At 40.0% G+C, this 27,788-nt stretch overlaps 1 protein-coding gene and 1 long non-coding RNA gene across 2 annotated transcripts; one reads left to right on the top strand and one right to left on the bottom strand.

The window, feature by feature from the left end:
- The first annotated feature begins 2,561 nt into the window (after positions 1-2,561).
- LOC133503572 (ras-related protein Rab-23-like) lies at positions 2,562-6,086 on the top strand. The gene is given in 7 exon segments (XM_061825289.1): positions 2,562-2,794; positions 2,865-2,950; positions 4,292-4,448; positions 4,558-4,640; positions 5,775-5,846; positions 5,849-5,866; positions 5,929-6,086. Coding segments are annotated over 7 exon segments (705 nt in total). The 5' UTR covers positions 2,562-2,639; the 3' UTR covers positions 6,063-6,086.
- A 6,513-nt stretch (positions 6,087-12,599) lies between these two features.
- LOC133503530 (uncharacterized) lies at positions 12,600-27,141 on the bottom strand. The gene is made up of 3 exons (XR_009795755.1): positions 26,974-27,141; positions 12,914-13,039; positions 12,600-12,741 (listed from the first exon to the last, which is right to left on the bottom strand). It is a non-coding gene; the product is annotated as an uncharacterized LOC133503530 (long non-coding RNA).
- Positions 27,142-27,788: the final 647 nt, after the last annotated feature.

Genomic DNA, 27,788 nt, shown 5'->3' with positions numbered 1-27,788 from the left:
CCCTCTTGGGGAGTAGAGGCCCCAGTGAGATACGAACTTACAGCCCTTGGTTTACCAAACCAATGCTCGCACCACTGAGCTCTGGGGTCTCCCACAATGTACTATTGTAAGGATGTCAAAGGACGTCAACTTTCACGTGAAATCGTACCCAAAGCAATGTTTTGCTATGACTGGAAGCTGAAGCCGAATTACCACGTGAAAGGGGGCTGTGCGCAGTCTAGTTTTTACTTTACGTCATTAGTGAGGGCCAACATAAGCTTCTTCTGCTTAGAGATGCAAAATGCAATTGTTCCTCATTGCCTCATGAGCGCCATCACGTGGTATCTTACATACATGTTAAAATAAGTGCTGGTATGCATGCTGGTAGTGTAACCAGTGTGTATTAATCTGTCACTCACATTTGTTAAATGTACGGGTGTGGTGCACCAGTGATGCCCGCAGATATAAATTTACGGGTGTGGTCCACCAGTCATGCCCACAGATATAAAGTTGTGGGTGTGTGTTTCGTTTGTAATTATAAGTGTACCCCTTTAAGAGTGGAGGGGGGCGGTGTCAGGTAAACAAGGAAGTAGAAGTAGGCTGAGCAGCAGCTTGTGAAGAGACTGTGTGCTTCCGTGTTAAAAAACACAAAGACGTCAGGCTGTAGTTCACCGAGCTGGATCGGTTTTCATATGCGCTGAGAGTGTGCGAGAAATGCGCAGTTTAGAGGGAACATCGGTCAAGCCTACACAAAATAAGTGACGTCTTTCAATATCGGTGTATTTCTACTCTTAACAAATTTTATGCGTGATTTTTCGTGCTCGACTGTGCAGATTTGCGAGTGCGATGGCGCGCGGGCGCATACGCACCCGTCAAATCACAGTGACTGATTAATACTGCATCCATTATTCACAGATATTCCTTATTTGCGGGGGTGTAAGGAACATAACCCCAGCGGATAAAGGGAGAACACTTATGAACTTTCCCAACATAGTAATATACTAGATCCAGTAAATTCAAGTCTGTAAATTGAAGTTAGATTTAAAGTTGCCTTCCCTCACTTGTTTGTGATTTATTTAATCAGTTGTTTGTACAACTGTACTGTAAATATTTTACTGCTTGCGAGTGGAACCCTGACAGGCTGTTGGGCACCTCAGCCACGTTGTCAATGTCCACCAGCAAAAGCTTTCCCTCAATATGTTTAGAGTTACACCCAGCAGCCGCAAGCCTGTCACAGACTACGTTGCCATGCGGAATTTGCAGGCCGCAGTGCAGATGGAAGAATAAACACATCAAAGAGGTTCTATAAACAAGCCCACTGTAAAATTTATAGCTGATCCACGCAGGCTCTCATTGGACTCAGTCTCGATTCTCTTATACTGTCTAGTTATTTGACAGTGCTAAATTAATCTCCTGAGGTCTGGAAGATGAACCTAAAGTTTTGAATTACTGCAAGAACTGAAGAAGCAATAGCTTTAAACATTTTTTGGGCATAGCTGTGCTGGGCGGAAGCATTTCATAATATATTTCAAACGTTGGATTGTACGCTTCGTTTAGCATGGTGAAGATGGTGAACAATATTATGTATTATACTCATTATGTATCATAATTATACCAGTACTTATCCATTTACTAAATCTCACGTTTTACACCACACAAATAAACATGCAGAATTAGGTCTCACTATTACAGTCAAATTAGGCATGATAATGCCCATTTAGCAAGAAAGTAACTGCTAAATTATTGGTCAACTACATGTCATGTCCTGTTTTTGCATAATTTTTTTTTAACCAAAAGTGAAACATTTGGACGATTTTTTTTTATGGCTGAATTCTTTGAGAAATCTAAATTTCTTTTCAACAAAGAGTAATAAGGCCTATGTTTATCACACCTTTATGAAGAAATAATATGAATAACAAATGTTTGGTGTCATGTTCCTACATATACCACTAATAATGTATAGTCTTACTAGTTTTTGTTTTTAATATAGGTGAAGATGTCTTTTTTTACTATTGCCCTCACCTGAAAAAAAGCTTAACCAAGACAAGGCTATGTCCTTAAATATACTCTTGATAAAATCATTAGTCTGGATTGTATTATTTTATCTTACAAGATGCATTGGATTTATAGTCATTTGTCTGATGCAGATTATTATTTTTGGGGTTGGGTCAAGCTTGTACTTGACCTAACAGGGCAACTATCCTCGAATCATGGCTTCATCTGATATTAAAATGAAGGAAATTCAAAGTATTTTCCGTGAGATCACTAATATGGGATGTACAGCAATGCATAAATAGTTTTTTTTTTTACTAATTTACTCAGATTTATTGCATAAGAGCATTGTGAGGGTGAGAGATGAAATAACACTTTGTATCTTTTTTACTGTGGCTTGATATTTGTTTATGCCTTACCTACATGAAATGAAAAGGAGATTTTACTCTAACTTTTTTTTACCAGGCTATACAAAGGATATAATGGCACTACATGGTGGGGGGTTTACTTTTATTTATATTTATATATATATATATATATATATATATATATATATATATTCAAACAGCATATTTTGTGCTTAAAGGGGGTTTACGCATATGCGTCAGCTTGGTGAAAAAGTGCCCCATCGACGTCAAAGTGAGACGAGCAACTGAGGCGTCACCACCATGCTGGAGGAGGACATGGAAGTGGCCATCAAGGTGGTCGTGGTGGGCAACGGTGCTGTGGGGAAGTCCAGCATGATTCAGCGCTACTGCAAAGGTGTCTTCACCAAGGACTACAAAAAGACCATCGGCGTGGACTTCCTCGAAAGGCAAATCATGTAGGTGACACGAGACCCTTACATAAGCTGACGTCATGGTGACTCATCTTATTTGCTCTCTCGTCGATAGCGTGAATGATGAAGATGTTCGCCTTATGTTGTGGGACACAGCTGGGCAGGAGGAGTTTGACGCCATCACTAAGGCGTACTACCGTGGTAAGAAACCACCATTCAAACAGGTTATTCAACATGGGTAATATAGTACATCTCCAGTTATTACTTGATACAGGCATGCACCCTAGCAATAGTGTTGTCATGCTGCCGACTATATGGCCACAACATTAGATCCATTCACTCAAATGAGCGGTGTCAAATACTATCCCTTTTCAAAAATAAGGCTTTTGAAGCTATTAAAGCAAAAATACTCAAATTCTGATGGTAGTGTGTAATGGTCTAGAATTGCATGGTGTCATATGATATATCAATTACAGTATACCTTTGCCCATTTGTGTTTCACCGTTTGCGGGTCTGCATACTCGTGGGTTTTGCTCTGTTTTTTTTTTTTTTAAATAGTCATATTTTCACAAACATAAGGTGCCCTTCTAAGTCTTAAATTTTCTCCAAAATGTCCCAAAAACTTTAAATGCTTTAGTGTGATTGCTTCAATGATGTACAATGGAAGACACTGGTTACAGTTAGCGTGCATGCAAGCTACCGTATCATGTCGCTCCCAAGGCAGCAAGGAACAATAGCACTTATTTTTGAAAGCAGAAGAATGAGCTTACATTCCCCTACAGAATGTCACGTGTAGGAAAGCAATTAGTCAACATGTCATGCACAATCATGTGGTCATATTGAAACTAAAATAATCACACCATAGCAAACAGAATAGCATAACTAGCAAATAATAAAACAATAGCTGAAGAAATTATTGACACAAAACATGCACAAACCCTATTTACATAATTAGTGCCGCAAAGCATTTTGTGAGTGCTACAATACAATACTTTAGGTCGCTGGGAGGCTGGAGGCGCTCCCAGCATGTTGCACGAAGGTGTGTGGTTGCTGAAATTATTTAATTTCACCCCACAGAGCTGTTTAGGCCTCGTGGAAGGATCAAGAATAAACTAAGCTTTTGGGCATTTCAGCTGTCGCACAAAAATTGCCAATAGATTTTTAGGTGAATTCATAAATAGTAAACCATATTACTGTATTTTAATAGATATTTTTTAGTTTTTTTCTGGTTTGAAGAGTTTATTTTTCCTTTTCTTTTTTAAATGATGCATGCATTTTAAAGGAAAGATTCATACACACTAAATACAAACATATCTGTCAAGGTCCCGTTTTACATGCCGTCAGTTACATTATCTTTGTAAAGGCCAAATTTTGGATTCAGCTCTTTGGGTCTAATTAGATTGGGCAGGTGTCCTGAATGAAGTGTCTAGTGGGTGTTGAATTCAAATGCACAAAGCAAATCTATTGTGACACTGCTCTGACAATATGCAGCCGTTGAGAATAAATGATGAATAGTGCTTGGTGATGTGTTTAACTTTACAGGCGCCCAAGCGTGTGTTCTGGTGTTCTCCACTATAGACAGAGATTCCTTTCTGGCTATTGACAATTGGAAGGAGAAGATCGAAGCAGAGGTGGGAGATATTCCCACAGTTCTTGTGCAAAATAAAATTGACCTCCTGGAAGAAAGTCTTATAAAAAAGTAGGTTGTTTCTCATGTGCTCCAACTGTTACATGCATGCATTTCAAGCAGAAGTAGTGGTAATGTTGAAATGAATTCTTATTCAAGTGTATTTTTCATTGTGTCATAGCGAGGAGGCGGAGGGCTTAGCCAAGAGGCTGAAGCTGAGATTTTACCGAGCTTCGGTGAAAGAAGATTTGAATGTCACAGAGGGTAAATTATTGAAAATATTATCTAATGTAGTATTAATGGCCCAAAAGGTCTAACCATATTTACTTCAAAATTTGACATATTTTTGAAAATTGCCAATTACATCGGCATGTACAATTTAATCGGATTCAGTACAAAAACTATCAAAAAAGTGTAGTTCCAGAGATTATAATGCTCACATCTGACAGACACTCTCAGTAAAATATTAATATAACCATAGAATAGTTGAATAGAATAATAATGGAAGTATAGTGCGGCATTATACTGCATGCAATTTGTAGTACAATTTTGCCTGCATTCTGTGTTTTGCTTCAGGGCTCCTGATAAATTGAGTGCTCACTTTTAAACCACTTGGGCAAAAAAAAAAAAAAGATCTGGCTAACAGATGATGTGAAAATGAGAAAAGGAAGATAAAGATAAGCCACATTCTATCTTTAAATGGAGGGGAACACATTCTGTGGAGTCACTGATGGTATAGTGGTACACACGCCTGCCTTTGGTCCGGGCAGCGTGGGATCGATTCCAGCTCAGTGATGGTGTTCATATCTGCCCTGCGACTGACCGGCGACCAGTTCAGGGGGCAGTCTGCCTTTCGCCCGAAGCTAGCTGCGATCAGCTCCAGCTTTCCCGCAACCCTTGTGGGGATAAGCAGCTTAGATAATGACATGACATGACACATTCTGTGAGGCATTTTACATTAAATACATTGTAATGTGACCTATTTATTCCAGGCTTAAACTGCCACAAATGATAATAGATCGATTAACTGTAAAGGTAATCTTTTATTATTTCAACATTCTTAGTTTGACATTATCCGTCATGTATGAAGAGAGAGAATATAAAGTAATATTACTCACCCTTTGAAGACTCAGCAACAATAAGGCATTTACAGTGTGACACTGTCACACTCACATAGTGGTGTTTTAAACTCATTTCTGGAATTAAAATAATTAGCAGTCTGTCAAAAACTCTTAACAGCCCAAGAAAATGCAAAACGCATTTAACGGGATGTCAATTTTTAGTGCTAGGAAGAGCCAACTAGAAAATATTTTAAAAAAAAAAATAAAAACAATGCTCAAAGTAGTGCATTAATTCTGCATGGTTTTTTTTTCTTTGTATTGATATTTTGATTTTTAGTGTTTAAATACTTAGCTGAGAAGTATCTTCAACAACTGAAACAGCAAACAGCAGAGGAGACAGAAGCGGTACATCAACAAGCAATAAAATAGGTAAGATACATGACTTTTTTTTTTTTTTTTCCCCTAAGGTGACATGCTGTTTTTCCACACAGGAGTTTTTAATACCACAAGTACTAATCAGAGCAACCAGAGCTCCAGCAACGGCAGAGAAGTCATCACTTTGCGACCAAACAAACAAAGGACCAAGAAGAGTAAAAACCCATTCGGCAGCTGCAGTCTCATCTAGACAAACAACAATTATTTTTTTGTTTTTTTTCATGCTGACCATTCACAGGTAGCCTCAGATAGAAACCAAAGTGTAAAGACTGGAAACCATTTTGTTACACTAACCCTACGTTAGTCCTCCTTATTAGGAAAAAGGTTTCAAAAGTAGAAGTAGAATAGGAAGCAAAATACGAAGTGTAAGGATCAGAAAAGACGGGAAAAGGAATTAATGTAAAAGCATATAAGAACGAGAGGGGAGAGACCAGTGCCAGGGAACGGGCAAACAAGATTAGAAAGAATATAGACATCGCTACTCAAAACACAACTATCACAATATGTCGCAAATAATACTGTGTAAAAAATAAAAGTGCAATGAGAAAGTGGAGAGTTCAACACCTTTGTCCTCTCTCATCAGAGGTCCTGTTACAAGCAAGTTCATACAGTATTACTGAACCACCTTTTTTTTCTTATATTTAAAGCCTTTACGATCATAGTGCATCTCCCATTTTATCCAGGCTAACTCAAAGTGTCTTACTTTTAATAGGAGCTACAGCATCCATGACATTTTACATTTTCCTTGTTTGTGATACAGCTGTGGTCTGCATAAATTTAGCGCTGGGCCTCTTATTTTAGTATGCTTAACTTAGACACACAGGGTGGCTGAATATTTGAGAGAATCTGTAATTTAAATTAAAGAACACAAAGAATTATATCATAATTTTAATTTAAAAGAACACAAACGCAAAGAACACAAATGGCTAAGTCTTTAATGTCAACAGATAAATTGGGAACATTCTTAGAGATTACTAGGTCTAATATGTAACTTTGAAAGAGGGTTGTGGTTTTTCCGTCTATCTATATTGTATTTAATGACTCATATTTGCAATATTATTATATAGTATAAAGTAATATTATATTAAGTAATAAATCAGTAATATGACTAATTTATAAGTTATATTACTTGTCAAATGCTTTATTTACAGCTTTTATTCAGTTGAAATGTGCTGTCTGCCTCATTTCCTCATTGTGCAGCATCAATTCTATGGGGCATTGAGGTCACATGACTGAAACAGCCAATCAGAAAATTCCCTTGCTTTGACCAATCAGAAAATTGGATTGAATTTTCGCCTGTAGTACCCACAAGTGCCACAGGGGACATGTGTGTACTCATAGGTTCTGAGGTTTCTCGCTCCCTGAGGACATTCTTTGAAACTTTTACAGAACATTTATTAGGACTAATGGAGCTAATTTAAGCATTATCTTTGTGAGGACCATCCAAAATGTCCTCACAAAGCGGGATGTCCTCACAAAAAAGGTGTTTTGCCAAGGGTTGGTCCACACAAGGATAGCAATACAAGTGCACACACACACACCCACACACAGTAATCTGTCATTTTTTGGTTAATTGGTACCACACCCACCCGCAAAAACCGAAAAACCGCAAAGTAGCCGGGGGTGTATGTTTATGTAATTACCTGAATGTTTAAAATATGTAATCAGTATTTTTACTTCGCGTATTTGAGACAAAGAGGTATTTAGTTAAATCTTATAAATATAATTCAGTATTATTAATGTACAACATAATTATAAATTAGAAAACACTTCCTGTATTATATCACTGTATAGTTGACATTCATCACTCAGACTTCTGGTGGAGCTGCCGTACTCAACAGTACAGCATTTATACTTTGCCAACTTGAGACAAAAATTACAACACTACAAGTCTCTAGTTGAGCAATAACATTTTTCCTGCCGTATAGAAAGTCACAAACAAACGTCAATGACAAATGTCTGCGGCGCATTGTTGTGACATCACCTCCGGCGTGCTGCTGTTACATCACTTTCAATTCACCGGTGTGCCCCCCCAAAAGTGAGGACTTTTGTTCACGAGGAGACCGCGGGATGTGTCTCTCTCACAGTCTCCAAATCATTCTGGCCACACCTCCACAAATCCTCTTTATTCACACAGCAAACATGATAAATAAAGCAACCGTGCGTCGATAAGCAAACGCCAGTTAATGTACGCAGATTAAGCACAACAAAAGAGCATTAAAAGCAAAACAAGAGACCAAATATGTGATAACTATGTACAATTTGGGATGTGAGAGGAAACCGAAGTGCCCAGTGCTCAAGCAGGCACGGAGAGAACATGCAAACTCCACACAGGAGGGGCCGGGATAAAACCCTGGACCTCAAAACCCTGAGGCCAACGCTTTACAGCTGCGCTACCGTGCTTGCCAGCGCGACATCAACCAATGAGAGCACGAGTGGCAACTTACCTTGTCCCATCTATTTCCTTGTGCACTTTGTCTTGTCCATGCTGTTGACCGGCTTACATATGTACTGTATCTTAGTGTTATGCAAGTGGCAACTTTTTTTTTGTTTCAAGCGATAACATCTTTTGATAATGGCGTTACAATACCACCTCAGCGTTGTGCCCCAGCGAAAGCTTCCTCCATGGGGCCCAAGAGGTGGTGACTGTGTGTGCACGTTTATGCTTTTAGGGATCTGGCAGGAGGAATTGGCTCTTATTTGAGAGCACTTTTGTCCTTTTTGGGATCCAACGAAAGGAGTCAACCCCTTTGTATAGGTAATGGCACAGGACCTACTGGGATATCCTCCAGGGTTCTGGACAGGACACTTTTCTCCTTGTTGGACCCTGCATTGTGATTCTCCCCCTCAAGCATGAGGCTTTTTGGCCAGCAAAGTTTTGTTCGAAAAATTCCTAAAAATATACAACCTCCGAAACATGCCTCTGTATGGTGATACTCGTCAATACTTGGAGAAAGTTTCCTAGGTGGCGGGCACATATTTTTAACATAAATGAAAAAGGCCTTTTTTGGAAGAGGACGGCTATGCGTGCTTCTTCAAGGACCGTGTTTACTTTCATTTTTCAATGCTGCAGGTGGGTGAACTTAAAGCCTCGACGAGCATCTCCTTCGCTGCGCGTGTGCGTGTCTCCCCTGCGTTTCCCGACCACAGTCATGTGACTGTTGCAAGATTAGCAAAGGTTTTATAATTAAAGATTTAGGTAAATGTGTACTGTTGTAACCTTAGTCTCAAATATGTAAAGTATAAATACAGTTTACATATTTTAATCATTCTGGTACCCAGCAACACATACATGAAAATTCCTGGGGTGTATGTGTGGGGTGGTTCAGGTTTGGGTGAATTGGGTCCTACTTCGTATTTTTTCACATTTCGCGAGGGGTTCTGGTCCCATTCCACCGTGGAAGAACTAAGGATTACAGTAAAGTTTTCCTTGCTATTACCCCTATTATTTTTTGGGTGTCTTTTTTTTTTTTTTTTTTAAACAACATTTGAACGCACATTGTGTTCGGTATCCTGATTCGCTAAGGGAAACGATGTGTCATGTTCTTCGTCCCAATTGGCTAAAGGACTGTAGCCCATTGTCACCGCCCAAAGTACCGTCGGGCCCTGTGGCGTTTCGGCACAACCGCACAAGTCACTTTTCAGTTCTCAAACAAAATCAAAGGTGGCATGTGTGTGTATAATATTGTTGCCCAAAAGAAAAAACCCTAACTATGGGAGAGAAACGCACACCCTTTGACACGGAAGGTCTTTTCGAAATGGAGAACACCACAGCTTTTTTTCATGCTGTTACAGCATTTGAGTGGAGGGTTAATAACTTTAGAAGTGATATTTGAATTATGATGGAAAACCAAATGTCTTCAGTAAGCATAGCATCTTATAATGTAAAGGGTGTACCTTAATTCAATAGAAAGGAGCAAAATACTGGGCAAAATGAAAAAAGATAGGCTTGATGTATTACTCCTGCAGGAGACCCATTTCACTGATACAGAGCACCCTAAACTTAAGAGACAGAGCTTTAATCAGGTCTGTTCATCATCATATAAAACAGGACAGACTGGAAGGGTCGCTACACTTACATCGAAAAGGGTGATGGGAAAACTGATGACAAAGATAAAGGAGGAAGAAGTAATATGGTTGTGGGAAAGTTGGAAGGGACAGAAATTACTCTTATGTTAATGCTCCCCAGGTGCAACATGGGAATTTTATAGACAAATCTTTGATTTAATGATTACAAATACCCAGGGAATTGTGATTTGTGGTGGTGATTTTAATCTGAGATTGAATCCAAAATGGGGTGCATCAAGATTAAGTCAGACCCAAAACAATACCATATGCAAAAACGTGAAAAAGATTACAAGAGATATGGGTATTTGTGATAGATGGAGAGAGTTAAACCCCACGGCCTGAGACCATACATTTTAATCTCCACCACATTCGAAAGTTGATTATTTCTTTATGCATAGTAAAGATATTGATTTTTGAAAGTCATGTAAAATTGGGTTATTAGATCTCTCAAACCACAGCCCAGTTTATTTGGACTTAAACTTAAAAAAATGTAAAAAGCTGTTTTCTTGGAAGCTTAAAGCAACAGTTTGTCCCAATTAATACAAATGGGAGCGCACATTAATGTTAGTATATGAGGGTTCAGTGTTTCTTTTAATACCAGAGTTATCCACAGATTTCACCAATGAAATATCTCTAAATTGGAAAAGTATTATCAAAATTCCGCTCGCTTAGACATTCCCATGTGCCACGCCCGCAGTGCTTCCTGTTCTGACCCCCCATTGCTTGTGGATATGTTTCAACGAACAGAGAACGTCAACTATCTAGCATTTTGTGAAAAATAATTACAACCAAAACAAAAATAACATCAAGTACTATGGTTCAAGGCTTTGCGTTCAAGCCAGAACACACACAGGCGGAACTTGGCGTGTTGGAGAGGGGGCGTGGCACTGACGACAAACAAAAATGCCATTATATGGACTGCTGAGATTTGTTTGATACTTTTCTGAGGAGTTGGTTTAGATGTAGAGAATATACAGCAGGGGTGGGCCAGACTTTTTTTTACCCCAAGATCTACTTTTCAAGCAGTCAGCCTCTCGTGATCGACCGGCGGCGGTGGGTGGTGGGGGTGACAGTGCACGCGCGCATCGCCGTAAATACGAGCCGGGAAGTGTTGTGTGCTAAGAGCCAATAAAGCCAGTATAACAGCGAGTCGATGGTCCGTATTAATACTAATCCCCCCATTAAGCAAACAAAACAAAAATAATTAGATTTTTGTGAAAAATAATTACAAACAAAACAAAAAAATCATCGAGTACAATGTTCAAGGCTATCCGTTTGACCCAGAAAACACACAAGCGGATTTTGACGTATTGGAGAGGGGGTGTGACACTGACGGAATTGCATAACATGGACCTTGGAGATGTTCCAGACAGGCTCGTTTCAAAAGACTAGTGTTCGTGTTCTCTTTGTGACAGAATGCCAACCGTGGCGGAATTGCAGTGTGTTGTGAGTTTGAAAAGGTCGAACAAAATAATGGAGCGTATCGGAATGATACGATCACGATCAACATGTCTGCATAACATAGATACTAGATACGAAGTTGGTTGTTTGGACGAAAACGTGTTACATAATTTACATATGATCCATGACAGTTTGATGAAAGGACCACTGACCACTTGTAAATCCAGTGGAAAATCAATGAGTATACATTTTTAATGGTCTTGGAATCCTATGTGAACTATTTAAATGCTATGGGGTATTTTCAGAGTCCGGCGTAGGATTATCTATTACTTCATTTATATCTGGAATACAAAATCTTCTTTTCCTTTCGGCTTGTCCCGATTAGGGTTCACCACAGCGTGTCATCTTTTTCCATCTAAGCCTATACCGTGCATCCTCCTCTCTAACACCCACTGTTCTCATGTCCTCCCTTACAATATCCATCAACCTTTTCTTTGGTCTTCCTCTCGCTCTTTTGCCTGGCAGCTCCATCCTCAGCACCCATCTTCCTTTCTAACACCCAGAATCATGTCCTCCCTCACAACATTCAACCTTTTCTTTGGTCTTCCTCACTCTTTCGCCCAGCAGCTTCATCCAAATGCAAAAAAAAAAAAAAGGGACTTCCCTAAAGTGATTACACGTACATATGCATCCATCATTTTCTTAGCCACTCTGCTGCACGTGGGTCACGGGGTTGCTGGAGCTTATCCCAGCTGTCAATGGGCAGGAGGCAGGTTACACACACGCAGACACGGGGAGAACATGCTAACTCCACACACGAAGGTCCGGGATTGAACAGCTGCGCCACCGTGCCACGTCATAAAGTATGTTGTTGCTTATACAGTACTGTCACAAGAGGCTATAACTAAGCGGCTAATAACCAGTAATGATTAGATTCGTCCAAATTTCCCCAGCTGATGAACGAGCCTCAACTGTGACAGTCACAGCTTTATCCTGTCAGGTTGACCCCAAGAGAGGTTAAAGGAGGACTAATTTATTTGCATTTTTTCAATTTTGTTGCTGTTTGGTGCACAACACGTCGGCATCTTGGCTTAGCTAGAACGAATGGTCTGTAATACTAAGCACCGGCGACTTCAGAGGTCAAGGACATTTCTTCCGGGTCTGGCTGTGAAAGCTGGCACATACCCAGATTTTGCTTGGATTCAAAATGTTCTTTATTTTCAATTTTTTTTTATAAGTAATTACGCAAGTTATTTGCCATTTATTAGATTAAGGGCCTTTTACAAAAAAAAAAAAAAAAAGGAAAAAAAAAAAAACTTACATCTGCGCCTTCCAGTGCCTTCTTCAACACTGCTACAGATTCCTCCTGAAAGGCAACTTCGTCAACGCAGTTTGGTCTACTAGGATAAAATGCAGAGCCAGAAAATATCCCATTTAGCATTGCGTACTGCTGTTAAAATGTTCAAAATACTGTTAGAAAATATTCTAATTTCAACATGAGTCTGTGATTATTGCATGACACTGTATAGGAAGATATATTGGAGAAATGTAAATGTGCGATGTGATACATACTATTTTTCTACCCATGGAGTAAGCTTGGCTTTCCTTATGATGGAACCTGAAGCACACTTATTTTTCTGAGGTCGAGTTGTTTGAACAGTTGTTCCTTTCAAAAATGCTTGCATGATTCTCTGTTTCCTACAAAAGGAAGTTCAAACATCAAAAGAAAAGGTAGAACACAGATGAGCAACAACCATTAACTTCGTAAACCATTACTATTATTTTGTCGTCGTGTTCGGCTGTGAACTCAGATTAGAGTATCTGTATCCCTTTTATGCCGGCACGGTGTTACTGTATCACAGTGGAATGTTTAAGCTGCCACTGTGGATTCTCAGTATATTATTAAAATTGGATATTTGAGAATCAGTCTGTAGGAATAATTGTGAATATAATTATCATACATCTGCTTCCAATAAAAAAAAATTTTGCTCTGCTCTAGATAACGTGGCAGCCGCCTAGCAGGAGATAGCAAGAACAAAAACATCTAATCATCAGAAGTGTTAGAACCAGGAGCACCTGCTGCCTGTTAAAGAAATGATGACCACACATGTACTCAGCAATCTTCCAGTACACTTTGCTTCCAACTATGTTTTGCTTGCTGTCTCCTTTTTTGTTACTGAGAGAGAGCTTCTTTCAGCTTGTCCCTTTCGGGGTCGCCACAGCGTGTCATCTCAGATGAACGCACATATATGTTTGGCACAATTTTTACGCCGGATGCCCTTCCTGACGCAACCCTTCTCAGGGAGTGGAGGCCCCAGTGGGATACGAACCCACAACCCCCGGTTTACCAAACCAGTGCTCTAACCACTGAGCTACGGCTCTTTTTTTGTTACATCCGTGTAAATAAGGGGCATCTTGAAACTAAAATAGACGTGCTGAGGAGAGGATAATCAGAGAGTGCAGTGGCGAATTTTATGAAACAGTTCCTCTCCTCGCGACCTGTCAAACTTGAACTGGTGTCTTCCCTTCCTTTTTTGTCCCGTTTAATGAATGTCTAATTGGTAAACCTAACACAATCGATCAGTCAAACAGAACAAAGTTTCTGGAGGAAGAGAGAGACAATATCTGCTAAATGAGTCTGCCTACCACTCAATAGAAGTTAATGACATTTCACAGCGAGATTACTTCGAGGGACTTACAAATAGTCAACGTCCTCATAACTTTGTCTATCAAAACAGGTTACGAGGAAGCGGCCACTCAATTTCAAAAGTGTATACAAGGATTTTACGACTGCTCTTTTGAATTGATATAATTATCTCCAAAAATAATCATAGAAGGATCAATCAGTAGCTTAAGGAGGAGTATTTGACAATATCGACTATAATTTTTAAGTATCACTCATTTTCAGTCAAGGAACTTGGACAAAATAACAAAAACGCTTGATTATTTTGCGACATCAATCACCCAGAAACATTTTAAGCTTACATATGACCGGCATACGGCAGCATTTGAGTTTGATGGGAACATGGAGGGGCAGGCAGAACCTGGTAAATGAGAAATTCTGTCAAAATGTTACAAGCTTTGACCTCAAATGGTCAAGTTACCACCAAGCAGGTTAGTAAGCAATAGATGAACCATGATGAGTAACAGACGTCTCATCAATTGAAGTTACATGGCTTATTAAAAGACTCTGATTATAGCATTCATTTTCATCAAGAACAATTATGTTTTTGCAAACCTAAAATGAAAATGTCATACATTTGTTCTTTACACTAAACAGAAAATACATTGCTACCCAAACCAAGACGACTATAAATAAATTTGAAAACTCGTCCAAATTTTTCATTTTTTAAATTCAATCGTATCGACGTCTTGTTTTTCTTGGTGTGAAACTGAATTATTGGTTGCATAATATTCTTTTGCAGTGGATGCTGACAACTCAATGATGCTCCCAAAAAGTCTGATGGTTAAAGTTATTTTGCTCCTTGTATTTAAAATACAAGAACTAGGTTTTTCTGCACTGTATTGTGTGCCTTTAGCCATTATGGTGAGCAAAGGGGGAAGTTTAACGTTACTAATTGAATGATTAATTGATCTATTACATTGACTGCTTGAATTAAAAAATTAAAAGGCATAACTTTCTGGTATATTCGGGTATTATGCATATCTTCTAACACCCACCGCCCTCATGTTTTCCCTTACAACATCCATCAACCCTCTCTTTGGTCTTCCTTCCACTCTCTTCCCGAGCAGCTCCATCCTCAGCACCCTTCTATAAATATAGTCACTCTCTCACCTCTGCACGTGTCCAAACCATAAGTCTGCTCTCTTGAACCTTATCTCCAAAACATCCAACGTTGGCTGTCCCTCGAATGAGCTCATTTGTATTCCTATACGACCTGCTCACTCCTAAAGAGAACTTCAACATCTTCATTTCTGCCACCTCCAGCTCTGCTTCCTGTTGTCTCTTCAGTGCCACTGTCTCTAATCCGTAAATCATGGCTGGCCTCACCAATGTTTTATAATCTTTGCCCTTCATACTAGCAGAGACTCTCCTGTCACATAACACACCAGACACCTTCCTCGCAATCTCTTCTCCCTGGAGCCTCACCCTTCCTTCTCCACCCCTCTAATTCACACATTTATGTTTTACTTCGGCTAATCTTCATTCCTCTCTTTTCCAGGGCATGCCTCCATCTTTCTAATTGTTCCTTCAACTGCTCCCTGTTTACATTCCACATCACAATGTCATCTGCGAACATCATGATCCAAGGGGATTCCATTCTAACTTCATTTGTCAGCCTATCCATTACCACAGCAAACAGGAAGGGGGTCAGAGTTTTTTCTGATGCCCCTTCTGACACGGAAGCTCTTTTGGAAGAAGAGAACATCTCACAATCGAGTGAAGTGACCGGGGCAATATCGTTCGTACCCTATTGTTTCGAACTATATTGATAAGATATGCAGATCACTTCGAACAAATAGACTCCCCGACAGTATGTAGCGTACTACGGTGTGAGTGACCAACACGCCATAAAGCGGCCTGGCTCGGTGCCACGATGAGCGACCCCAGCTTGGCGCCGCAATGAGTCACCCTGGCCGAAGCAGAGATCGAGGGACACAGCACCAACGCACACATTGCCACATTTAGCACCCCTGACTTATGTACGCGGCTGTTTTGTTCCGTTCTGAGGGGATTACAGCCGCCCCCCCAACTATTTTTTTTAGTAGCTCTATACACACCTACCTGTCATTTGGAACCCACAAACCTCTCGTCCTTTGCACCTGTACAATCTATTTTTCACGACAAACTGGGTCTTTTGGAAACATATTAAGAGTAAATCCATCCTCCCGAGTGTTCGAACAATATCCAGCAATACAACGAGCTGGCATTTTGGCGAACACAAAGGAACAAAGAGCTACCTTCCCGCAGGTAAAACTCGTACAAACACATGAGCCTGACTGAGTGGGCTCCTGCTGATAACGTCACTTTCTGCTTCTCCAAAACAAATCCCTCGACAGGATTTTGATGGCGGGAGTTACAAAAAGCCATATGTCAAAATCATGTGTAGTGAAAAAAAGGATGGATCCATTCCGGCTTCCTTTTTTTTTTTTATTAAAAACATACTAAAAATCATGCTTTTCCTGTCAGTGGTCCTTTAATAATCATTGCCACTTTCTGATCCTTCACACTTGCCTCTTCTACTCTTCCTTCTCTCTCATTTTCTTCATTTATCAACTATTCAAAGTATTCTTTCCATCTACTTTGCACACTAGTGGCACCAGTCAACACATTTCCATCTCTATCCTTCATCACTCTTACCTGCTGCACATCCTTCCCATCTCTAAAACTCTGTCTGGCCAACCTGTAGATATTCTTTTCTCCTTCTTTCATGTCCAACCTGGGGTACATGTCGTCATATGCCTCATGTTTAGCCTTCGCCACCTCTACCTTTGCCCTATATCGCATCTCAATGTATTCCTTTCTCCTCGCCTCAGTCCTCTCATTATGTCACTTCTTCGCTAACCTCTTACCTTGTATAAGTTCCTGTATTTTAGGGTTCCACCGCCAAGTCTCCTTCACTCCTTTCCTGCCAGAAGGCACACCAAGTACTCTACTGCCTGTCTCTCTGATCATCTTGGTTGTCTTAAATTCAGTCTTCAGGGAGCTCCTCCTGTCCATTGAGAGCCTGTCTCACCTCTTTTTGAAAGGCCGCACAACATTCTTCTTTTCTCATCTTCCACCACATGGTTTTAACTGCTATACCTTTGTCTTCTTAATGTTCTTTCCCACCACTAGAGTCACCCTATACACCACCATCCTATGCTGTCGAGCTACACTCTCCGCTACTACTACCTTACAATAAGTAACCTTCAGATTACATGATCTGCACAAAATGTAATCCATCTCCATGCTTCTACCTCCGCTCTTGTAGGTCACCCTTTGTTCTTGCCTCTCATGGAAAAAAAAGTGTTCACTACTGCCATTTCCATCCTTTTGGTGAAGTCCACCACCATCTGTCCCTCAAAGTTCCTGTCCTGGATACAGTACCCATCACTTCTTCGTTGCCCCTGTTTCATTCACAAACATGTCCGTTACAATCTGCACCAATCACAACAGTCTCTGTCTGGAATGCTCAGAATTACTTCATCTAGTTCCTTCCAGAATTGCTCTTTCAACTCTCGATCACATCCGACTAGTGGGGCATGGCCACTAATCACATTATACATAACACCCTCAATTTCGAGTTTCAGTACTTACTTACTTCAATACTTTCTTAGCCAGCTCTTCCTTTAAAATAACTCCTATTCCATTTCTCTTCGCATCTACTCCATGGTAAAATAATTTAAACCCTGCTCCTGAACTTTGAGTCTGAGTCTTTGAGCCTTTCCACCTGCTCTCTTGAATGCACAATAAATCAACCTTTTTCCTTGTCATGTTAAATAACTCCTGATGTTTTGCCGTCATAGTCCCAACATTCAAAGTCCCTACAATGAGTTGTGGGCTCCGTGCATTCCTCTTCTTCTAACGACAAAGCCGCTTTCCTCCTCTTCTTCGACCCACAGAAGTTGAATTTCCACCAATGCCCTGCAGATTAACAGTCCCGGGGGCGAGGGTTGTTCACCCAAGCCACAACCGATCCAGTATGGTATTCTTTAGATGAACGCTCATTTATTTGGCAAAGTTTTATGCCGGATGGCCTTCGTGACACAACCCTCTGCATTTATCCGGGCTCGGGACCAGAATACAGATTGCACTGGTTTGTGCCTCCATTGGGCTACTTGCATTATCAGTTACTTTGCCATGTGATTGTAAAGTTGTTCAACTGACAGCAGAGGTGTATTCCTGTTGATGGCCAACCGAACATTATTTAGAATTTCAGGCATATGATTTCACTGAATGAAAAAAGACAGGGGTCTGGCGGCTGCAAGCATGATCAAAGGATGATCATCAATTTTAATGTGCAAGTTTTATGAATTGTATTATGAATGAAATATATGTAGTACATCTATAAATGATATTCTGTTATCAAAATGTACACAATATGATTGTTCATTTTGGTGCATACCATAACCCCCAAAAATTACAAATTCAGATACAAATTCAACTCAGTAAATTAGAAGTGAAACTAAATTGAATTCAGATTTGCATCATTGCATGCAAGCGTGCTTTTATAACGTGTATATCGTATCCATTCAAAAACGTTTTTTTTGTTTGTGTCAATGATTGAAACGCATGAATTTAAAATTATTAATGTCATCTTTTGTTTTCAGTAAATAATACAGACATTTTTATAAGTAATTGCTTCTGAACTGTTACCTCGTTATTGAAGACCCTGTCTTTAACTGGGGTTGGTTGTTTCAGTGAATCTTGCCTGTCAATACCGAGAGTAGAGTAAGTAAATAAGGGATGAAGTCCCTAAGGTTTGTTGGCCTTTGGTTCACATCCAAATATAGCAGATATGGAAATGTTCTGTTTCTTTGCTTCCAGTTGATTCAAGCGTTTTTGTCATGTCACGTGAACTTCCAATCCCTTGAAACTTCTTGATCCATAGTCATTATTATCCTGACACCACGTCCACAATGTTTTACCAGTTCGATTGATTTTGCAAATGAAGTCGCTTAACATAGTGGTACTTCCTTCTTTCCAACGGTATCAACGATTTCTAGTTCCATCCAATCCCATCAAAACTTATTTTTGACACTTCTACCAATTTCTTTCACTCACGTGATTACCATAGTGTTCACTTGCAAATGGGCCCATTACCTGCCTGTTTCACATTCGACCAATCAACAGACGCATATCACATTTTCCGCCTTGGTTGCAAAAGTCGGTTTGGAAAATGAACGAGTGTGGATTCTGCACACGTTACGGTTGGAATATTGCAGAAAAACAGATTTTGTTTTGGTTTTTATCTATGGAATTTAAAAAGACGAAATTTCGTCTCTAAACAGAAAAATCACGTCTGGTTCTTGGTCTCAGTGAATGATTGAATGGTTTGTGTTTAATGTCCTGCTTAACAGTATTTCAGTCTTATTAGAACAGTATCTACGTGTTGCAGGATCCATTTCTACAGCTGTTGTCTTAGGCTGCCTCATAGAGGTCATTTGCCAGAGACACAGTACAGCCAGCCAGCCCCCTGACACTCACATATGATAATACTGAGGATTAGCATCTGGAGTTTTGCTTTGAAGTGCTGAAATAGTGTGGATAATAAAATGGAGGGGTCCCGTAAATTTGGTCTACCTTATTCAGTTCCTGGGGCTTCCCTGGCTTGATCAATATATATCTGTCAGAAATTTGGTCCGCACTCTTGGATGAAATGCTTTTATTTCACATAGTGCTTCACAGCGTATTTTGGGAAAATAGGTTATGTCTTTCCTTTGCACTTGGCCTTTTTTGGCTTAACAAGTCAAAATAAAATTCCTTCATGTTACCAGAACTGAAAAACTGTCAAGCTCACACGACCTGTTTTAATTCAAAATGCCAAACTTTGAGGGAAAACCCCGCCATAATCCAAACTGTAAACCATGTCCTCCACACATTTTGGGAGTATCAAGATGGCGGCCAACTTGCTTCAATCAACACACCACTAGATATACATGCGCTATCCAGTCTTTTTTTTTTTAGGTCAGTGACAGGAGCTCATTGGATAGGGACCGTGTGCTTCTGTGTTTAAAAAAAAAAAAAAAAAAAAAAAGATGTCAGGCCGTGGTTCACTGCACTGGATCGGTTTTCATGTGCCCCGAGTATGCGACAAGTGCACAATTGTGCAGTGGCCCATCTTAGAGGTAACATTGGTAAAGACTACACAAAATAGGAGACATCTTTCAATACCTATGTATTTCTACTCGTAACAAATTTTATGCGCTCGACTGTGCAGATTTGTGAATGCGATAGCGCGCGGGCACATCACCACGCCCGTCAAATCACAGTGACGGCAGGTGAGATTCTTTAGATGAATGCTCATATTTGTTTGGCACACTTTTACGCCGGATGCCGTACCTGACGCAACCCTCTGCATTTATCTGGGCTTGGGAACGGTCTACAGATTGCACTGTGCCCACATTGAGCTGCATTGCGGTTGTAACTCATTCATTTTAAAAAATTATCACAATTCCTAATCTGATTATTTTTTATTGTAAAATGAACCAACATATCTAGAAATGGCCATATGATTCGTGATTATATTATTAATTTTAAGATCTCAAATGTTTTTGATTACATTTCTCCAGAGCACAAAAATAACGAGTGTTCCTTTCACCTAATTCTAGCCATTTATAGCTTTTCTTATAAAAGCTCCTTTAGCCATTTTGATATATGAAGTCCAGTCACTGTGATTTCACGGGCACTCGCAAATCTGCACAGTCGAGCACAAAAAAAAAAATCACACGATTTGATTATATGAATATTTAGTTTTGAAATTGAATGTCTACTGGCCTCTTTAAAAATGCTGTCTCAGTGCACTGTCAAATTTTGATTATAGTATTAGGTAACAACTACATACTCAGGTATAAAAACTCAGTAAATTATTTTAAAGGTCTTGAGATTCCATCCCTAATCGCACCTGCAACTTTATCTGTGGGCGTGACTTACCACACCGGTACCTCTTTCAAATGTGAGTGACTGGAAGTCTATTTCATGAATTCTTTCCAATTTAATCTCTTTATCCTCCAACAAATATGTTTTTAAAATAAAGAATCCAAGTTTTTCATGATAACTGGATGCACTGGGTTCTGGTCCCTGAACTGGTGACAACTAATCGAGCAGACTCCAACCCGCAAGACCGTACAATAAATAAATCCTGCTTAATTTGGACCGAATGTTGTGAATATTCGACATGGGATGCCCTGGTGACGACTCCTGTGGACTAAAACTATCATCTGTGTAATCTTAGTACCCAAATTGGAGCCATATTCGTTCGAGTTGAAGCTGCGCGGCCTAGCCTAACCTAGCTGGATAACATCAAGTAACCAATGTAATCAAATATTTGCTGAGGTCATCAAAGGGTTAGGACTTACACGACAGGCAAAACCTACGTATCGTTGACAACGAGGACTGTGAGTACATAGTAGGAAGTTGGGCAAGTAGAAACACCAACTTAAACTTGCTTATAGACCCAGACCACCTTAGCTGAGCTAGCTAACCAAGAGACGTGTTTGTGATCAAACCGTGCTGTTGATCGAACGTAACTTCATAACTTGTACGACGAGGGCCATGAGGACTTATAGGAAACTTAAGTCTTATCTTAGTTCATCTTAGTACCCAAATTGGTGCCGTATCGTTTGCGTTGAAGCTGCTCGGCCTAAGTTAGCCTAGCACGCTAACAACATTACCTACGTAGAGTATACGAGGACCAAACATCGAACTTTGACTCAACCTTCAACTACTAGAGTGAGAGCCATTGTGGTTTAAATCCCAATCATCTACATATCTTTTAGATCACCATATCCTTTATATTTTCACACAGGTAGTATGTGATTTGCGGACCATATGTGCTGACTGCGTTTATGTGATTGCTTTCATTTGACCTCAACTTTAACATAGATTAGGCAGTATGTGATTTGTGTATCTTATGTGTTGACTATTTGATTGCTTTTTTTTTTTTGCCTTTAAAAGTCCACCTCAACTCCATATATTATCCTGAATCAGATGCACCTGTGTGAGGCCCTAATCCCGAAAGTAAAACCCTAACCTTAAAATAAAACACTATATGTGCGTGAATGAGAGGGGCGGAGGAGGAAGAGTGAAGCTCCAGGGAGAAGAGATAGCGAGGGTGGATGACTTCAAATACCTGGGGTCAACAATGCAGAGCAATGGTGAGTGTGGTAAGGAAGTGAAGAAACTGGAACAAGCGGGATGGAACAGTTGGAAGGTGTCTGGTGTTCTATGTTACAGAAGACACTCCGATAGAGAAAAGTTTATAAAACAGTGGTGAGGCCGGCCATGATGTACGGATTTGAGACCTTGGCTCTGAAGAAACAACTTGAAGCAGAACCAGAGGTAGCAGAAATGATATTGAGGTTCTCGCTCGGAGTGAGCAAGTTGGATAGGATTAGAAATGGGCTAATAAGAGGGACAGTCAAAGTTGGATGTTTTGGAGACAAGGTTAGAGAGAGCAGACTGAGATGGTTTAGACATGTTCAGAGGTGAGAGTGAGTATATTGGTAGAAGGCTGCTGAGGAGCAGTGAGGCAAAAGAGTGAGAGGAAGACCAAAGAAAAGGTTGATGGATGTTGTGAGGGAGGGGATAAGGACAGTGGGTGTTAGAGAAGAGGATAAACGAAATGGGCTTAGATGGAAAAAGATGACATGTTGTGGCAACCCCTAACGGGACAAGCTGAAAGAAAAAGAAGTCTTTCATGATAACAGTTTAGTAGCATGAGCTTTTTAGATTTCTTACCCAGTCTCATTTCCTTTTCTCTGAGAATTTAAAATATTTCCATTGGATCCATTTCAATTTTGGCCAGTATCTGTATTGCCATTTCCTTTACCCTATCACAAAAGTTTTGAAATTTAGCAAGTTATTGTTTAACTTCCAAACGACTCATGTTGCATTTGTTTAGAACCAACTAAATGAATTGTCATCAATTTGTGAACAGATAATGGCACAAAACCATGAATCTGAAACTGTATAGTTGACTGCGAAATATACAGTGAAGAAAATAAGTATTTGAACACCCCGCTATAATGCAAGTTCTGTTATTTAGTACAGTAGCCTTTGTTTGCAAATACAGAGGTCAAACGTTTCCTGTAGTTGTTCTCCATGTTTGCACACACTGCAAGAGGGATTTTGGCCCACTCCTCCACACAGATTTCTAGATTAGACTGGTTTCTAGGCTGTTGCTGGGAAACACGGAGTTTCAGCTCCCTCCATAGATTTTCTATTGGGTTTAGGTCTAGTGACTGGCTAGGCCACAGCAGAACCTTGAAATGCTTCTTACGGAGCCATTCCTTGGTTTTCTGGCTGTGTGCTTCGGGTCATTGTCATGTTATAAGACCCAGCCACGACCCATCTTCAGAGCTCTGACTGAAGGAAAGAAGTTGTTCCCAAAAATCACACAATACATGGCCGTGGTTATCCTCCCCTTAATACGGTGCAGTCGAAATAGTAAGTTTCTTTCGGCTTGTCCCTTTCGGGGTCGCCACAGCGTGTCATCTCAGATGAACGCACATATATGTTTGGCACAATTTTTACGCCAGATGCCCTTCCTGACGGAACCCTTGTCAGGGAGTGAAGGCCCCAGTGGGATATGAACCCACAGGAAAATCCCCCCCCCCAAAACATGATGCTAGGACCCCCTCATGCTTCAGAGTAGGGGTGGCGTTCTTGGGATGGAACTCATCATTTGTCTTCTTCCAAACAGTTCGTGGAATTATGACCAAAAAGTTAAATTTTTGTCTCATCTGACCACAAAACTTTCTCCCATGACTCCTCGGTATAATCCAAATGGTCATTGGCAAGTTTAAGACAGGCCTTGACATGCTGATTTAAGCAGGGGAAGCTTCCGTGCCATGCATGAGTTCAAACCATGACGTCTTAGTTTGTTACAAACAGTAACCTTGGAAACGGTGGTCCCAGCTCTTTTCAGGTTTGTGATTCCTCACCTTTCTAAGGATCATTGAGACCCCACGTGGTGATATCTTGCATGGGGCTCCACTCCAATTTGAGATTGACTGTCATGTTTAGCTTCTTCCATTTTCTAATGATTGCTCCAGCAGTGGACCTTTTTCACCAAGTAGCTTGGCAATTTCTCCATAGCCCTTTCCAGCTGTGTGGAGTTGTACAATTTCGTCTCTGTTGTCTTTGGACAGCTGTTTGGTCTTGGCCATGTTACAAGTTTGAGTCTTACTGATTGTATGGGGTGCACAAGTGTTTTTGTGCCGCTAATGACCTCACACAGGTGCATCTGATTCAGGATAATACATAGAGTGGAGGTGGACTTTTAGGTCTTTGAGGGTCAGAATTCTATCTGATAGACAGGTGTTACTTATTTGCAGCATGTGCCACAGTCTCATCCATACATCATGGCCGGCCTCACCACTGTTTTATAAACTTTGCCCTTCATCCGAGCAGAGACTCTTCTGTCACATAACACACCGGACACCTTCTGGCAGCCGTTTCAACCTGCTTGGACCCGTTTCTTCACTTCCTTTCCACACTCACCATTGCTCTGGATTGTTGACCCTAAGTATTTGAAGTCGTCCACCCTCACTATCTCTTCTTCCTGGAGCCTCACTCTTCCCCCTCCACCCCCCTCATTCACGCACATATATTCTGTTTTGCTTCAGCTAATCTTCATTCCTCTCCTTTCCAGTGCATGTCTCCATCTTTATAATTATTCCTCCACCTGCTCCCGCTGTATATCACAATATCATCTGCGAAAATCATGGTTCAAGGGAATTCCAGTCTAACCTCATCTGTTATCCTATCCATTACCACAGCAAACAGCAAGGGGCTCAGAGTTTATCCCAGATGCAGTCCCACTTTCACCTTAAATTCTTCTGTCACACCTACGGCACACCTCACCACTGTTCTGCTTCCATCATACATGTCCTGTACTGTCTAACATATTTCTCCGCCACATCAGACATACACATGTAGAATATAAAAACAGCTTTTCTTTCAGAGTTCTCGCAGATTCCTTGAACATTAATTGATAACATTTTTATAAAAATAAAATTTAAGCTCGACAGAGGAAAAAAATGAGGGGGAAAATGTAAAGTATGGTCTGTTGACAATATCTGAAAACTTGTAAAATATTCAACAAAAACATATGGCGAAGGGAAACTCTCAAAAGAACTCCGATTATTGAGTTCCAAAAAGTGTTTCATATGAGTATTTTCCACCTGTTGAAGTGGCTTGTTAAACGATTGGGAATTCTCTAACGTTTTAGACTAAAATGTGGATTGTGCATAGTATATTCGTTTTGTAAATTTAGCATACTCAGATAACTTTATCAAGCCTTCATTACCTGCAGAATGTTTTACACTATAACAGCCACAGGACAACCTATTTGGTCCTTCATCTCGTGTTTCGGTCAAAGTTTGTTTCTAAATTGTCTCTCCTTGTAAGTTGGATTATCTGCCATTCTGAAGTTCTTATTGTCCATCACATTGGCAGTGAGTGAGTCCTTCCAAACCTTTTGTCAAAAATTACACATGGTAAATTGAATGATGGGTCGAGTGATGTCATCTCGCTTTTACCCAACTTTATGTAAAGAACCCACCATAAATCCAAGCTTGTGCTTTTCCTCTGTGATGATTTGAGTGTTTTCTTCAAAACCTCCTTTCTCACATCTCCGTTGTTGTGCTCACATAGATTCAGTAAGAGGAAATTCCAGCATCAACTATATCTTTCTGCCTCTTCTTGCTTCTCCTGAAGTTCAGTAATACGGTCATTAAGTTGCTTTACTATGTTCTTTGTTGCCTAAAATTGAACCTCAGGGATCGTCATATTTGGCTGAACACCAACGATTTCGATCGCGTTATTAATCCAACCCTAATCCTATTGACTGTTTTCGACTGACGTCACACACCTTCCAATTTAGAACGCAGTCGCCATTTTGGTTTGGTGAATTCGAGTAAACTGTAATTAAGCAGGAATCATTTCAGAAAGGCGTATGAATGGGGGCATACTGCTATGTTATCGGTTGCTCAAACGAAAGTGTGCGTTGTAAAGAGTCTTTCTTTCGACTGCCAGCTGTGATCAAGAACAAGTGCGAGAAAATGGAGCAGTTATCAACCAAACGGCGACAACTGTTGCTCTTTTGTATTAGCAGAGCTCTTATGTCCGAGTTTGCTCGGGGGATTTTGTTCTTGTTAAGTATTGGGACACCTTTTAGAATTTCACACCTTTGAAACAACATCTAATGAGCCCCGATACCTTTCCATAGTTTTTTAGCCATCATGCATCAATTTTAAAAGTCATGCGAACATTTGAGTAACTCTGGTCTGCATGCAAAAGTAGAGTCAACTTATCCAACAAGGCCAGATGCCCGAGTGTAGTCACGTGGTTGAAAACAGTCTATTAGTCTATTTAAACTTGGAGAAGTGGTCATTCAAATTATTAGTAATTGCCTTTAATATGTCGACATTTGAAACTTCTTTAATCTCTGTAGCTTCAGTCCGCAACTTCTTTGTGTTTACAGCTATTTAGATGATTTTCAGGAAAAGGTGCATACAATCTAGTGAGAGAGGCATCGGTCTCCACATCCATGAGCAGTCCGACTTTATTTTGTGTGTGTGCGGTTTTTTGTTGGGTTTTTTTTTGGGTGGGGGGCTCCTTTCTGGTCATTTTATTTTCTGCTTACGGAACAATTCCTGTTTGTGGCTTAGCTAATTAGCCTCACAAAAAAATGAAGGAAAAAAAAACAGCTTTCCTCTGATTATTCTCTTGAAAACGACCTCACAAACGCCGCGTGTCCTATGTTACTTCCTAATAAATAAATAAATGTATAAATCCGGTATTCTTCATTTAACAAAAGACCTTAAACAAAAATGCATTCACCCTAACCCTAACCGCCATCATGTTCGACCCCCCACTTTGCTAACAACGATGACAAAGCTCACCTGTCAAAATATGAAACATTAGCTACTTTAGCATTTCACACGCACACAATTTTCCATACCTGCAGCACAAACTCAGACTCCTCTTCGAATTATTCCAGCAGCTTGTTTTACGTTTGTTTGGTTCCAGGAATTAGGAGGGAGTATGTACCAGATAGCATAGATCTCGAAGACGCTTTTCACTTACTTGTACTGAGGAAGAGGATCCTTTCCCGCCCCAGTGACAAAATTCCGGTGACGAATTTTATACAGCCAATCAAATGTTGATTCCGGTCATAGATAAGGTAGGTATTCATCCCAGAAAATCTTCGTACTTACCTGGTGGCCATGTTGGTAAGGTCGATATCCCCATCAATGGCAATGCATGGACATATACATTCAGTCATATCTTTGTGGAAGTAAATTTGTGCCACCAGAATTTGAATTGAAAATGCCACTGCAAATTTTATGTTGTAAAATTCACATTATTTATTTTATTGTATTGTTATATATTTTACAACATAAAATGTTCAGTGACAGTTTTCATTCAAATCCTGGTGGCACATATTTACTTCCATATATCCTCCTCATTTCCCAACTCTTCTATCAACTCTAAAACCTCTGCTATCAATAATCAAAATAATAATAATAATATAATAATAATAATAATCAAAAATCCATTTGAAAAACTGTCCGAGTTTAATGTTTAATGCATTCTTTAAAAGTACTGTTTAATGTTATTAATATCATTCAACCAATTATTTAATTGCATAAATTGAAAACATCCTTGTATCCATCTGTTGGATTAATTAAACATAGTTATCTCATATTTACTCTCGTTTATCTTTTAAATGCACTTTCTCTTAATAGTACATAGGTCTCGGGGTTTTCTTTTAAT

This window comes from Syngnathoides biaculeatus, chromosome 7 (assembly GCF_019802595.1).
Source record: "Syngnathoides biaculeatus isolate LvHL_M chromosome 7, ASM1980259v1, whole genome shotgun sequence".
Classification (NCBI taxonomy): domain Eukaryota; kingdom Metazoa; phylum Chordata; class Actinopteri; order Syngnathiformes; family Syngnathidae; genus Syngnathoides; species Syngnathoides biaculeatus.
The sequence above is the reverse complement of the archived record's forward strand: the minus strand, read 5'-3'. Positions and strand labels throughout refer to the sequence as shown.